Here is a 15143-nt window from a genome sequence, read left to right as displayed (position 1 = left end):
GTCACTTATCAAATAGTCTGCAATTCTCCAAGATACACTACTCGGTCTCTGCCTGGTGTCCATTAAGAGTCCCACATATGGGGGCTCCTAGTTCCTGAAATCTGTAAACCAACCAAGCAATCCTGGGGCCTTCAAAGTTGCAGGCTCTAGTGCCCCCTTCCGATTATCTATTGCAACTGCAGCCAGTTTTATCAATGAGCCCAAAGACAGGAAACACTCAGCTCACATCAATTATTTAAACATTAACAATTACGTTATCAGGCATTATGATAGAGGCCAGCATGTTCACTGCTCTTCTTCCTTTTCCTTTGTGGAACAATCTGCTTTTGAAGCATCTCATATTTGAAATTTGGAGAAAGGGAAGATTCTACCTCTCCCCATTGGCTGGTAAATTGGATTGTTTCCCTCCCATTTAGCTTGGCTGACTACTTAGATTAGCTCAGAGATAGTTGTGTCATGTGATGCACCGCTCCCATTCCCCAGGGAAGTGAGTTAAATGGTTCTGTGTGCTGCAGGAGGAGTAAAAGTATTAGAAATGCCCTAAAACCCCTCTGCTGTTATGTTTCTAAACCGGGATTTTCTTGAAGGTTGGACTTCAACTTCCAGAATTCCAGCAATGATCATAATGGCTGGGGGATTCTGGGAGTTGAATTTCACTCCTCTCAGAGTTGCCTAGGCAGGGAAAAACTTTTCTAAACAGAAAAGCCTGCAGTTCTTTTGACGTCAAAAGCAAAAGGGGGACACCTGGGGAGATGCACACAGCATGTCTAGAAGTCTGTTTGGTGTAGAGTACTGTAAACAGATCCCAGGAAAAGACATAGCAACTGCTCTAAGGAAGTAAAAGCAGGTGCTACTCAAGTACCCTGCCTAGTCTTGAATTTAAAAACTGAACATAACTTAATAAAGAAGGGTGTTTTAACTAAATGACAGTAAACGGCTTCTTTTTTTTTCTGTTAGTGTACCAAGGGAATGGAAACAAGCCAGAAAATTCTGTGGAGCTGGATAGTAAGTGTTAAAATAGCCCACTAAGCAAACCCAAAGATTCAGCTTCCAATGTTCAACAAAGAAAGAATAAGCTAAATAAAGGGTTCCAGAGACGAGCCTGTTTGCCTTCACAAGGCATAATCATTTATCAGGCCTAAAAATGGAAGGCAAAGCTTCAGCCCCAGTAGCAGCTGGCAGAGGAAATACAGCAAGGATGTTTTATTGGCAACAGCGCGAATTAACACCAGTCCAGACACAAGGTGTAGAGATAGGCTGGGAGAATTGGAAGCAAGAGCTTAGGCAGGTCCAGTCCCTTGCTGCATCCGTTTCATCAGTTCTTCATCCTGCATTGAGAGTTCTGTCAGCTTCTTGCCCATCCGCTCATGAATGTCCAAATACTTGGAGACACAGCGATCCAGGCACACGGATTCCCCTTTTGACAGTTCAGCTTCTTTGTAGTGTGGAGGAACGCATTTACGATGGCAGGCGTTGGTCATTCTGCGATTGTGCAAGAAGAAAATAACTTGAGAAAAGGGGTCATTCTTCAGGGTTCTACATCTGATTTTCATTCTGGCAACATAAAACATCTGAAGACCATCATGCCCACAGCTCTAATGGTATCTAAAACATAATGTTTCCTGCAAGAGTTTAACAGTCTCTGATGCAGCTTTGGTTTCTTTAGCATCAAAATTAAAGAACGGGTCATTTTTGATCTACCAATAGTCTAGTCTACACTTTTGGACAGAAGCTATCAATTCAATACTGAATTTTGTATATTGTGTATAAAGCACCCTGAGTGACTTAGTTTAATCACAACTTAATATTCTAATCTAAATGACACCATGATGGAATGAATAGCAGCACTTCATTCAGAAATCCATATTTTGCCTCAGTAGCTGAATTACAGTAAGTTTCTTATTCTATTAATTCTATTATTCTATTAATTCTTCAAATGCTTCTCTGCCATCAGTGCCGTCTTCTTTTAGCTACCATTCTGATGAAAAATCACTATCCAGTCAGTAACACAATCCCTGTTACAGGTTGTAAAACCACAAATTACTGCTATTCAAATGGATTAAACTTAGAAAATTATAGAAAAAAGGTATATCAGTAAAATGTGACCTAAGGGGCTATATAGTTGAAACACAAGGTATAAATTAGTATACTTAAATTATGCAAAACTAAACCTGACAAGGTAAGGTAAGAAGAGATCCTCTGGAAACCAAAGCAAAAACAAATAAGCAACTCAACCAAAACCACCCTAAATTTACCAAGGAAAAGATTCAAGTGTCTTTCAAAACAAGCTGAGGAAAGATCAAAGAAAGGAAATAAGGATGTATGAAGACTGGACACAGACATTCAATATCAAAAAAGGCACAAAAAGTTAAGGTTGTGAATAAATAGGGGCAAGTATCAAGAAAAAGAAAAGTAGTAGTAAAAAAAATCAGAAATCAAGGGAAATTTTTCAGCTATGGTAAAATATTCCACACAAATATAGAAAATATCTGAATGGGAAAATGAGATTCAAGGAAGATGAAAAGACTACACTTGGATCGTTTACAAAAGAGATTGTAAATTGACAAAGACATTTGAAGGGAGAGAGAATATATTTAGGAACCAGCTCGACAAAAACGTGACCCGATAGAATAGCTTCAAATGGGAATACATCAAATGCAGATGAAATGCCCACTGAATCCTTTAAAGCTGCAGGAAAAGAGGTAGCTAATGCTAATATCTCTACATGAAGCTTAGACAGTTGAAAACGAAGTGTATCTACCTATATGGGGCTAAAAACCTGGGACATATACACAAAAAATACTGAAATCCCACAAGCTAATAAATATTTACTTAACTTCTTACAAAAAGCAGCCATATAGGTAATCCTTGATCAATCAAGCCCCCAAATTTCCATTGCTAAGCAAGACAGTTGTTAAGTGAGTTTTGCCCCATTTTACAACCTTTCTTGCCACAACTGTTAAGTGAATCACTGCAGATGTTGAGTTAATAAGTTACTTGCTAAGTGAATCTGGCTTCCCCATTGACTATCCTTGTCAGAAGGTCACAAAAGGGGCTCACATGACCCTGGGACAATGCAACTGTCATAAATACATGCCAGTTGCCAAGCGACTGAATTTTCATTACATGAATACAGGGATGCCTCAACAGTCGTAAGTGTGAAAAACAGCTACAAGTCCATTTTCGATGCTGTTGTAACTTCAGTCACTAAATGAATGGTGGCAAGTTGAAGGTAACCTGTATGTAGGAAAAGAAGCCAAATAAAAAAAGGTTGGTTTTTTTTAAAAAAAGAGAGATGTGCAAAACTTTTCATTTGTTAAGTATTTCAAGCATGACATTTCATGAAATGTCCTGCTTCTAAAGCAAAACTACTGTTTTGGATTGGAAATATTTTCCAAAATGCTTGAAGGGATCCATTTTATGCTCAAGACAGGGAATACTGTGAAGTTTTAAGAATGAAAAAATTGCAAATGAAGTATTTTGCACATGCCTACAAACTCAGCAGAGACCCAATATCAGGTAGCGAGCATAAGAAAAATAATGGAGACAGCATGAGAATTACAAGAAGAAGATGTCAGAACAAGGAATATATTAATAATTTATATTAATGAATATTAATGATCCAAATTAATGAATCAGAATACTTGAGTCAATGGAGTAATCTTTACAATGAATGAGAAGCTATCATAAGAAAGTTTAAAATAGGAGAAAATGAGACAAGGAAGCATCTTGTCTTCATATCCATTTATCTTGTTCAGCAAATATGTCACATAAAAAGCAGAACTGAAACAATTAAGAGTTAGAATTAAAACTGTGGCCTTGATGTATCTTGCTGTATCATAAATACACGCCAGTTGCCAAGTGCTTGAATTTTGATCATATGGCCCCGTGGATGCTACAATGGTCTTAAGTGTGAAAAACGATCATAAGTCTTTTTTTCAGAGCTATTTTAACTTTGAATGATCACTAAATGAACGGTTGTTAAGTCAAGGATGACCTGTATTCAAATAATACAATGTACTAGTTATATTTTCATTATCATATTCAGTCAGTTAGCAACTCCATTTTATTGTCATATTTTGGAATAAACCCCTTATCTTAGCTTTATATTTTCCCATATAACAATTTCTAGTTGTTTGATTTTTTTCCTAGTAAGTATTTTGTCCCACTTCTCTATTCCTGCCTTCTCCCTTTTCTTTGTTTTGACATGTCCACCCTGTTCAATTCTCCCCAAGCCTCCGTCAAAAAGATCTTTTATATTTCTCTTTGTTGGGGCGTAACCTCCTATTTCAATTTTCCTTATGCCACTGTCAACCTCCAAAACATCTTTTGTCTGCTTTTTATTCCCTTTTGTTGGGACAGATCCCCCCTTTACAATTTTCCCTATACCACTGCCAAGCCCTATGGAGTTTTTTGTCTGCTTTTAATTTCCCACAGTTCCTACTTCTTCATTGTCCCCCCCCCCCACTTCCTTCCCTTCTTCCTTAAATACCTGATTCTCTGAATTCAGAATTCTATTTAGGCTTGATTTTAATGATTTATGCATATTTTTTATAATTTCATGTAGTTCTTCAAATTACCACCTTTCCATAGTCTCCAGTCCCAAAGTTACAGTTAGTTATACAATTCTTATTTCAGAGTTCTGGTCCGCCTTATATTTATCTACTTCAGCTGCTATGGGGAAGGGCGATGGGAGCCATCTCTCAATGCACAGATAGGCAACCATATAAAATTAATAGAGTAGTCCTCCGCTTACGACGTCAATTGATCCCCAAATTTCTATTGCTCAGTGAGACAGTTGTTAATTGAGTTTTGCCCCATTTTACAACCTTTCTTGCCACATTTGTTAAGCGAATCACTGCAGTTGTTAAGTTAGTAACATGGTTGTTAAGTGAATCCGGCTTCCCCATTGACTTTGCTTGTCGCAAAGGGTCATCACATGACCCTGGGACGCAATCGGCATAAATATGAGTCAGTTGCCAAGCGTCTCAATTTTGATCATGTGACCACGGAGATATTGCAATGGTGGTGAGAAAAATGATTGTAAATTGCTTTTTTTCAGTGCCGCTGTAACTTTGAATGGTCACTAAATTAACCGTTTTAAGTCAAGGACTAGCTATAAATGAAAATTAAAAAATTGAATAAGCAGGTACTTATATACTTTGGGGATATGATGCAAGTAGTGGATAATAAGTATGTTTGGCACTGTATTAGGGTGCAATAAAATAGGGGAAAAGATAAAAGGTGGATGAGATTGAGGGGAGCCAACATATCTTATCAGATTTAGACTTCCCAGACATCCTTTCTTACCCTTTACCATATAACTGTTACTGCCAGTGTGTGCCAGTTCTAGTTCCTTTTATTTGCATGTTTGTTTTTCATGTTTTATGTTTGTTTCCACAAATTCCTGAATGTTTGCTTAGTTTGCAGATATAAATACACGTATGTTTGTACATTTCTCTGGAAATAAGAAGCCTGTGTCAGCATACAAAAAGCCTATTCGTATGAAAGGTCAATGGAAACCAGGAAATTAAAAAATATGCAAAAACAAGCAAAACAGGAAATCTCAGGTGTCTTGCATTTTTGTATTTATTAATCAATGACAGTGACTGGAGATAAGCAGTTGTAATGGAACAGGTGGAGGACTTTAGGGAATGAGGAGAAAAGATGCTACCTAGGAAACAAAAAGAGAAGAGAGGCAGGAGCCCCCTGAGGCTTAACAGTCAGAAAAAGAAAACTGGGAAGAACCTGCCTCAAAATATCAAGCAATTAAAAGTGAGAGTGGAAAGTTTGTAATTTCAGACTTGCAAGATTGATAATTCACTCTAGTTCTATTTCCTATCTGATTAACATGGGGAAAATGTCATCAACCTTGCAACATTGAAAGTACTGTACAAAATTCCTGCCCCCACTTTTAACTGCTTGAACCAAAATTGGTAGATTGGTGACCATTCACTGAATTTCGGCCAGCGTTCTCTTTCTGGAATATAAAGAGAGATTGTGAGATTGTCATCTGCTGTTAAGGTAGGTGCTTCTTGAAAATAGACTGTAAGAACCGACGTTTTTACAGTTGACTCATGAATGAGGTGGCTGGGATTTCAAGTAAACTCACAGCCCATATGAACACAAAGTTTGCACAACCTTACTTTCTTTAAAAAAAATTGGATGTAATTAATTTTGAAAGATTTTTTTTTGGGTAAAAGTACTTTTGAATAAATTGGAGACCAGAGGTGGGATTGATAGAGTTGGGGAAAAAAATCATAGAACTTTGTTGTTGCACCTGATAACTGCAGCAGCTAACTCCTCATTAATATAGTGGTAAGTATCCCCACCAGTCACACGGGAGACCTGGGTTCGATTCCCCAACAGGGAGCCTTCAATGCTTCTAGGTTTTTGTGGTCTGCCCATATCTTGAAGGAGATTTTACTGCCCTCCAGGAATTGCCTCAAAGTAAGGAGGGCCCAACGGACTGCATAGGCTTCCTTCTCCCAGATAGCCCATCATCTCTCAGTCTCAGAGAGCTTGCGGGAGGTGTAAGCACATGGCTGTAATTCTCCCTTTGCATTTTACTGGAGCAGCACTGCCCCCACACCCACATCACTTGTATTACAAAGGGCTCATCTTGGTCAGAGTGTTTTAGGACATGTTCGGTGGCAAAGAGAGGCTTGAGCTGCGTTTCAAGGTCTTGATAACGATCTTTAAAGCGCTCTATGGCTCAGGACCTAGATACCTGCGGGATCGTATTCTGCCCCATACATCCCTGCGACCAATTCGCTCACACAGAGAGGGACTTCTCCAGGTGCCGTCCACCAGACAGTGCCGGGGGGCGGCGCCTAGGAGCAGAGCCTTCTCTGTGGCGGGCCCAGCCCTGTGGAATGACCTCCCACCGGATATTAGGATTACCTCTGACCTCCGCGCCTTCCGTGTAAAGCTCAAGACCCACCTATTCCAAGTAGCTGGCCTGGCTCAACCATAGTTCGATGATATCGCTCCTGACGGGTTTTTTTAATTTTGTGATTTTATTTAGGGGATTTTAAACTGTGATTTTAATTGTTTCCATCCATCTGTCTACCTCCTCCACGTATATGTCTATTTTGTGTATGTATTGTCCATATTTGTATTTTATATGTTTTTATTGTACGCCGCCCCGAGTCCTTCGGGAGAGGGTGCGGCTAACAAATAAAATTTTATTATTATTATTATTATTGAGCTTCTCAAACACGGCTTGGCACTCCAGTCAGCAATTTAGGCATTGGCTGGACCTGGGTTTAGCTTCCCCTTTTGTTTTCAACAAGTTTGTGATCGGTAGTTATTTGAGTGAACCTGGGGATGAACTGATGATGCAAGTTAGTGAAACTGAGGAAACTTTTAGTTGTCTACTTGTTTCCGGAGGCTCCCACTCTAGGATCGCTCGACTTTCCCAGGATCCATCTCTATGCCATTTTTCGAGCTTTGGTAGCCTAGCCCTAGGAAGTCCAAGCTGGTCTTATGGAAATCACATTTGGACATGTATGCCCAAAGCGGAAAACATTTAGCAAAATCTACGAGGGAAGAATGGTTGGTGAAGATGGAACTTGCTGAGATAGCCAAATTCCTTGACTAGAGAAAAGCCACTATCCATGTTAATTGCTGATCAAAAACCCCTTATGGACTTATTGCAGAAAACATTAAAAAATGAACTTATGATTTATGGCTTTGATGATTAGACAGGATAGATGATAGAAAGATGGCAGACATTTTGTAACTTTAGAGAAAGGACATTTATAATTTGTTATTTATTTGTTGTGTAATGAATTGTACGCCGCCCCGAGTCCCTTGGTGGAGAGGGTGCGGCATATAAATTGGATTAATAAATAAATAAATAAATAAATAAATAAATAATTGTACTTATAACTGGCATAAAGAAGTTTGGAAGCCACTTCCTTGTATCTTTTTTTCTTTATTTTCTCTTTTTAAAAAAACTTTTTCCTTTCTTGATTTTCTAGCTTTCTCTTTTGAGTTTTCATTTTCTGTCTTACTTGTTATATTAGTTTTTACCTTTTTTAAAAAAAACTTTTAATAAATTTATTTTTAAAAGGAAAAGCTATACATTTCTATTGAGAGACAGGTTGAGATGGCGAGACTGCTCATTCATTCACTAGGAATCAAACTTATGATGCCATCTTAACACGCTATTTCAAATTCATCAGGTCTTTATCTCTCATCTGAAGCTGATATCCCTAAACTTCCCATCATTTGTGTAATTTATTTTAATGTGATATGTTAAAATTTTGCTTTGAACACGTGGCTTTAAAAACAGCCTAACTTTTTTTCAGGAAAAACAACAAGTAAAACAGTATATCCAGCATAATCAAGTATGTAAATTTACCCAGTTTAGAGGAGATGGAGTTAACCAATAGTCAATTCTCCCTTTTTAGCCTCCAGCTATAAAATGAAACCACTCCTATACTAGCATATCCATTAGTTTGTTCAGTTTTGCATCCCCAATGGATGCAAATGAAACTACAGCGCAGCTAGGTTTCCCCCCAATCTCTGCATGTTGGCTATGACTATAAAAAGGACTGTTGTACCTATTCTTTTTGCTTTTTATAATAAAACTTATTGCAATGGTTAGGGACTCAAAACTGTCCCCAGCAAACATTTATACATTGTGATTCTTTTATCCATATTTTTGCTAAGCACAGCATTGTTTAATACTTAATGAAAATATGCCTGTATTATTTATTACTAAAGTGATTTGTTAATCTGTCTCAGAAAAACCACATACCAGACCATCTTTTTAGGCAGGTGCCATTTTGGCATATTTAATTATGATAATTATCCCCACCTAAACCCTTTATGGACTTCACAAAGTTGATATACTAATATTAAAGAAAGGACAATGATAATAAATACACAGCTATATTAATACAAAAAAGTGCTTTTGATACCATATTATTTATCCCAAATTCAACAACCAGTTAACACTGAGTCATTCATTACTCAACTATCTTCACCAATTACAGGTTCAATTTTAAGTTTTCTTTCTATAATTTTACCTCTAACAACCATTTGAGCATGAATAGCACTATAACATAAATATCTAATCAATAGTTTCCAAATAATGAGCCGTAGACTCCTGGAAAACTGCAGTCATTGCAAGGGGCCCACAATACACATGAAACATTTTTTTAAAAACCCACTTAAACAGTTTTGTTTTGTTTTTTGGTGGGAGAGACATTGGCAAAAAAGTCGACTTCACTGCCTGGGTTGAAGTGCGCTGGTCTAGGACGAGACTAAAACAAATAACAGCAGCCAGTTTCTCTAACCCTTCCTTTTTTTTCCCTGGGTAATGCTAGTATTTCTCTTCCTCCCAGCATGCAAGTCTTCCTGCTATTGCCATATTCAATGCATCATAGCTGCAAATTGCCCATACATGCTCTTGCCCCATACTAGTGATATTATTGTACATATACTTCCCCTCTGCTTTCTTTGTCTCCCAGAACCATCCAGTTATCTCACCAGGCTTCTTAGGTATTTCATCTGCTTCAGTTTATCTATTTATATTTCATATTTCTACCCCCGCTCCATCTCCCTTAAAGAGGGGCTCAGGGCAGTGTACAGTATAATACAACTGATAAATAAAACAACATAGTAATATTAAAACTAAAATTGAATGATAGAATAATGACTATAAAACATCAAAAGATTTTTTTAAAATTCCTTTTCGTATTTTCCTTCTCTCATAAATTGACAGCCTCATTCTCTGGTACTATGCTATGCTTTGTCATTTGACTTACCACCAGAGGTACAGAAGTAGAGGAGCCCACACCTTCTCAGTCATATCACCAGCATCTCCACAACTATAAGCTCCTAAGCCTGTCCAATCATCTGAGTGACAAGCATGGAGGTCTCACTGAGCTCCAGCATTTCATGCACTGGCCACGACTGCCTAGCAGAAAACATCTTCCACGATCAAAGTTCAAAGACAATTGGAGTTTCCTTATAAGGATCTAAATAAGTTTTGCCATTTTGGCATCAACTTGGCTAACTGCAGATACCGATGACAATATTCCAATGGTGTAGTCCAAAATGAATGAAAGATAATAGCTCTGTTAGGTTTTTCATGGGGTTAAAAAACTAAAATAGCTTTAAAAAAATCTTGAACTTATAAATGTTAATACCTGTTGTACATATCAGCCATCATCTCCACTTCCAGCTCAGCTGCCAGTTGCTGAGCCCGCAGAGGATCCATCACAACTTCAAGTAAATGGCTTCTTTATAGCTGGAGAACACAAATATTAAAAGCTAGTAATTCTATCACCATAAAAATATGTACACACACATTCATTAACTAAATGAAATTGTACATGCTCAGTATTTTAGAAACCTCTTTTGATAAGCTAATTCTATTTGTAATCTGGCTAATAAAATGTGAGAGTGAATCAATCACTTCAAGTTCTATTTCCCACTTTAACAATCAGTGTCATGGCAAGAAAAAAAGCCACTATATCAATTCTTGAAGCAGAAAGAGATTGGTGTGTGTGTGTGTGTGTGTGTGTGTGTGTGTGTTAAAAAAGCCTCAATGAGGAAGGGAGAAGAAAAAGATGGCAATTACTTGGATAGGAATTAAATTTAACTTGTACATATTGTAATCTTATACTTTAAATGTGTATCATATAGTATGCTTTATTTTAAGGGATGCGGTGGCTCAGTGGTTAAGATGCTGACCTTGTCGATCAGAAAGGTCGGCATTTTGGCGGTTCGAATCCCTAGTGCTGCATAACGGAGTGAGCTCCCGTTACTTGTCCCAGCTTCTGCCAACCTAACAGTTCAAAAGCACGTAAAAAATACAAGTAGAAAAATAGGGCCCACCTTTGGTGGGAAGGTAACAGCGTTCCATGTGCCTTCAGTGTTTAGTCATGCCGGCCACATGGCCACGGAGACGTCTTCGGACAGCGCTGGCTGAAACAGAGATGAGCACTGCCCCCTAGAGTCGGGAACAACTAGCACATACGTGCGAGGGCAGTGGTGGGTTTCAAATTTTTTTAGAACCCCTTCTAAAGGTGTGGCCTGCTTTGTGGGAGTGGCTTGCTGGCCATGTGACCAGGTGGAAGTGGCTTGCCAGCCATGTGACTGGATGGGCATGGCCAACTTGTAAAATGTGGTGAAACTCACTTAACAACACTCTTGCTTAGCAACCAAAATGTTGGCTCAGAAACTCTGGCATTTGAAGCACTCAAGTCTTAAAGTTGTCAAGTTACAAGACCCTTGCACCCCTAACCCTTTAGAAAAAAACCCCAGGGGTGCTCAAACTTGACAGCTTTAAGACTTGTGGACTTCTCTTCTTGATGATGTGCGGACGGGCGGGGGAGGGGGGGAGCTGCAACCAGTTCTAAACGGCACTGTAGATTTGTGGAACCTCTTCTGTAGAAGAGGTTAAAGCTGGCAGGAACCCAACCCTGTGCGAGGGGAACCTTTACCTTTTTGCTTTATTTTAATCATGATGCTATACAAACTTGATAGAAAGAAGGGCTTTCTCTCTTAATCTTCTAAACACTTAAAAAAACCTTTTAAAAAAAAGCCCTGAAGTAGAAAGACGGTCTCAAAGCTTTTTCGCTCAGAGTGAGCTCGTTTGGCGGCTGTTGCTGGCGATGGTGAAGGGAGGCGCCTCTTTTTACTAGCTTCCTTAATGAAAGTGAGCAAACCTAGTGGGCGTTTCCTATCTTCCCCCCTTTTTTTCAGTTCCTGTGCCTGCAGCCTCTCCTCCACCAAAAAGACCCCGCTCCATCCCTTTTCTGCCTCCCCAATAAACTTCTATAAACGCCTCCAACACCCTTCCCGCTTTCATCGCTATCCAAGCTCACCTTCGGCCCAGGTACCAACCGGAAGCACGAGGAAGCAGCACTTCCGCCAGTGTGCCTTTGGTTTCATTCCCTTCTTGGATACCATAGAAACTTTCCGGACGGAATCTTGCCTTCTCTAGGCAGCCGGAGAAGTTCTCGAATTACTTCAGTCCAATACTGTAAGGCTCTTGACATCACGTGCCCGGCGCAGAGCTACTGCGCAGCTGCAAGCGTGATGGAAATTATTTCTATTTCAAACCATAGAGAGGAGGAGGCCGCGAGGAGAAGACTGAGATACGGTGGCTAGAGCGCTGGATCGCGGTTACCTGAATTCATAGCCGGCATGGCGTCTAGCTAGGGAATTCTGGGAGTTGTAGTTCAAGAGGTCAAAGAAGGCTGTCCTGATGTTCCGAAGCATCATAGGGAAGATAGCAAGCCAGGAGCGATCGGGTGTTTTTTGTTTTACTGAGAGAAGCTCAGGACTGATGTTTTATCAATGAACTTTTGCACGAGACGTGGTCGCATTTGCAGCAAGCGCTGATGATTCACTCTACTTTTTCAACACCACGTTTCTGAGTTTGAGCGATAGAGCACATAGAGTAAAATGCAGTTTCCAGTCTAGATGTGAATTATCTTCTAGTACTTTTGGAATATGTCTATAGAACACACATATATGCAATAGATGATGACATGTCAGCATCCTCAAAAGCTTTTTGAAAACCAAAATATCTCCAAAACCATCAAGGCTCTTGAGTAAATTTAAAGATCATGGGATAAAAGAATCTATCTCTTTATAATTACATAATCTATGTTTAAAAAAACACACCAAAAAGCTTTAAAAATAAATAAGTTTGCTTGGTGGAGAGAAATAAGAACTGAAGTCCATCAAGAATATATTTTGGGATCAAGTGTTTTTTTTAAAATATAAATCACTTTGACTTAAGGGTAACAGCAAGGCAGCCAAGTTTATAGTTGATCCCAATTGATAGTTATTCAGGGAGATGTTTTGAGCTGAGATAAAACCATCATCTATCAGGGATACTTTAACATGAATGTCTGTATAATTCAGATACTACAGATCCAGGTTCAGTAACCCTATAAAAATCCTAGTTGTTACATAATAATGTTGGGATAATGTTAACAATGTTTATTTTCTAAAAAGGAAAGAAAAAGAACTGCATTAATTAACCTGAATATGACAAAGCTTTTTCTATTCTAAAAAATGTAGTTGAAAGAATTATTCAACTCACTGAATCTCTTCTGCCTAGTGTTATTCTCACACTATGGCAGGTTTGCTTATTCAACTTATTGGGTTTACTTCTATATAAACATGCACAGAATACTTGATTTCAATCTTCCTATTTTTCACCTAGTTATATAGGTTTTGTTACTCTCTTCTCCTTAGGCAAGTTTGTCATCCCAAAATAACTGAAAATTTAATATGATTAGGGACTGATAGTTGTACTGAATATATTTGTTGGTTTGAAAAAAAAGAAATTGTAAGTTGACAACTTTGGAAACTGAGAATCATCTAAAACCTTTCCGTCTGTCTCATCAAATATAAAGCCAACATTTTGGTCTCCTACAGATTCTTGGCAGCATGCCCATCATTATGCCTCCCTAACAAAACCCCATGGTGCATGTATGTGATAGTCTCCTAAGCAAATATTTTATTACACCCTAATACAGGAGAGTGACAGGTATTAGTCATGGAATATGCGATAAAATATGATAAGGTGTTCGTTGATATTGGGCCAAAAAAGAATGAGATCCAGCACAGGCAGCAACATTTATTTTTCAAAATGTTACATACTTGCATTTATTACTGTTTGAGATGTTGATGACATCTATTATACCAGCAGTCCCCAACATTTCTGGTACTAGGGACCAGTTTCGTGTCCCTAGTGTCAGGGGCAATTTGTGGAAGACAATTTTTCCACAGACCGGGAATGGGGGTGGGGGATGTAGAATGGTTTCACACGCAACATAAATCCCATGCATGCTCAGAGGAAACTTCACTCACTCACCTACCACTTGCACAGCCGGTTCCTAAAAGTACCATGAACTGGTACTGGTCAATGGCCTGGGAGTTGGGGACCCTTTTATTATGCCACTCCTAAATATTTTCATAACACCCTTTCTGGCCCTCATAGAAAGGCATTCTCAGTAGCAAGATTTTAAAGTTATCAAAGGAAAATCAAGAATATCCTATTAGAAACGCATATACAGGTACCCCAGCAGCTTGTATTTTGTGAAGTTGCCCATTATACTTTATCTGCGTGCAAAACTAATTTCTCTCCTTATTATTAAATACACGGGATGACTCCAATCAGATATTTTAAATTGTTTACTGAAGAATCTGAGTAGCAAAATCTTTGCCAAAGTTGTAAAAACGTCCCTGTTGCAATAATTAGGAAGCATTGGTTCTGTGTTACGCAAAGCCAAAAGAAGCTTTTAATAAAAGATGTTACATTTATTTTGTAATGATTTTTCACCCTTGCTAATTTGCTTTCAGATACCTCGTTCTAAGATTTATATTGAATTTGTCTGTGACCATATAGCAAACAAACAAATTGTACTGATATCTCTGAAAAGAAACTGCAGGAAACTAGCTGTATTACACTACCTACATTGACTAAGCTGCCCAAATCCTGTCTTTGATGAACTCTTTCCTTAGATCTAGTCTCAGGGTAATAACTTCCCTGGATAAAAATGGGATCCAGGGCTAACGCCAGCCAAGGAAGGTGATTCCAACACTTCTGGAACTTAAACCTATCCCTTAGACTGATATCTTTGTAAATTATGTCCTGGGACAAGAATGAACTGCGGCTCATATTGTAAAGGGCTATTTCTGTCCTTTTTTCCTTTGATCGTGCAAGGAAGCAACCTAGAGGGACAGATTGTCTGCCTGATTATTTTCTGAGACTAGATGATTTCCTGACTTTGGGGTTTACTGTAGGTCAGCGCTGAATGAAATTTGATTTGCCTTATGTCTGATTACAGTGGCAACTGATGTAAGCAGACACTTCATTGGTACTGTTCACAATGCAGAAGCTTTAAAACCTCAGATAGTATCTTTAAAAGTAGGCCACGTTTGGAGACAAAACAAATCAATTGGTCAGATAACTGATCATTCAGGTTGCAATGTGGGATGAGCTTGAGCAACCCATATGGCTTGTTCTCTTTCTATAGTCTGTATTTTGGTTGGCACAAATAATGATACCACATCAAGAAAGGGGGTTAAGGATGGAACCATAGCTCCCTCTGTCAGGGGAAAAACGCCCTGGGGAAAATCTGAGATCAATGGACCGAGGCTGA

The 15143-nt window shown here is 38.7% G+C and overlaps 1 protein-coding gene across 2 annotated transcripts; it reads right to left on the bottom strand.

The window, feature by feature from the left end:
• Positions 1–1164: 1164 nt before the first annotated feature.
• On the bottom strand, positions 1165–12024 carry TIMM10 (translocase of inner mitochondrial membrane 10). 2 transcript variants are annotated; one of them, XM_081938466.1, is made up of 3 exons: positions 11847–12024; positions 10164–10264; positions 1165–1482 (listed from the first exon to the last, which is right to left on the bottom strand). In XM_081938466.1, exons 2-3 carry the CDS (start codon positions 10232–10234, stop codon positions 1281–1283), a joined length of 273 nt encoding a protein of 90 aa, XP_081794592.1. In that variant the 5' UTR covers positions 10235–10264; positions 11847–12024; the 3' UTR covers positions 1165–1280. The 2 variants fall into 2 exon arrangements, with proteins under 2 accessions (XP_081794592.1, XP_081794593.1); XM_081938467.1 differs by lacking the exon at positions 11847–12024 and adding an exon at positions 10855–10909.
• Between the last annotated feature and the right edge of the window lie 3119 nt (positions 12025–15143).

Source organism: Natrix helvetica (assembly GCF_964273705.1).
Source record: "Natrix helvetica genome assembly, chromosome: 1".
NCBI classification, from domain to species: Eukaryota; Metazoa; Chordata; class Lepidosauria; order Squamata; family Natricidae; genus Natrix; species Natrix helvetica.
This window is presented reverse-complemented; position numbering and strand designations above follow the sequence as displayed.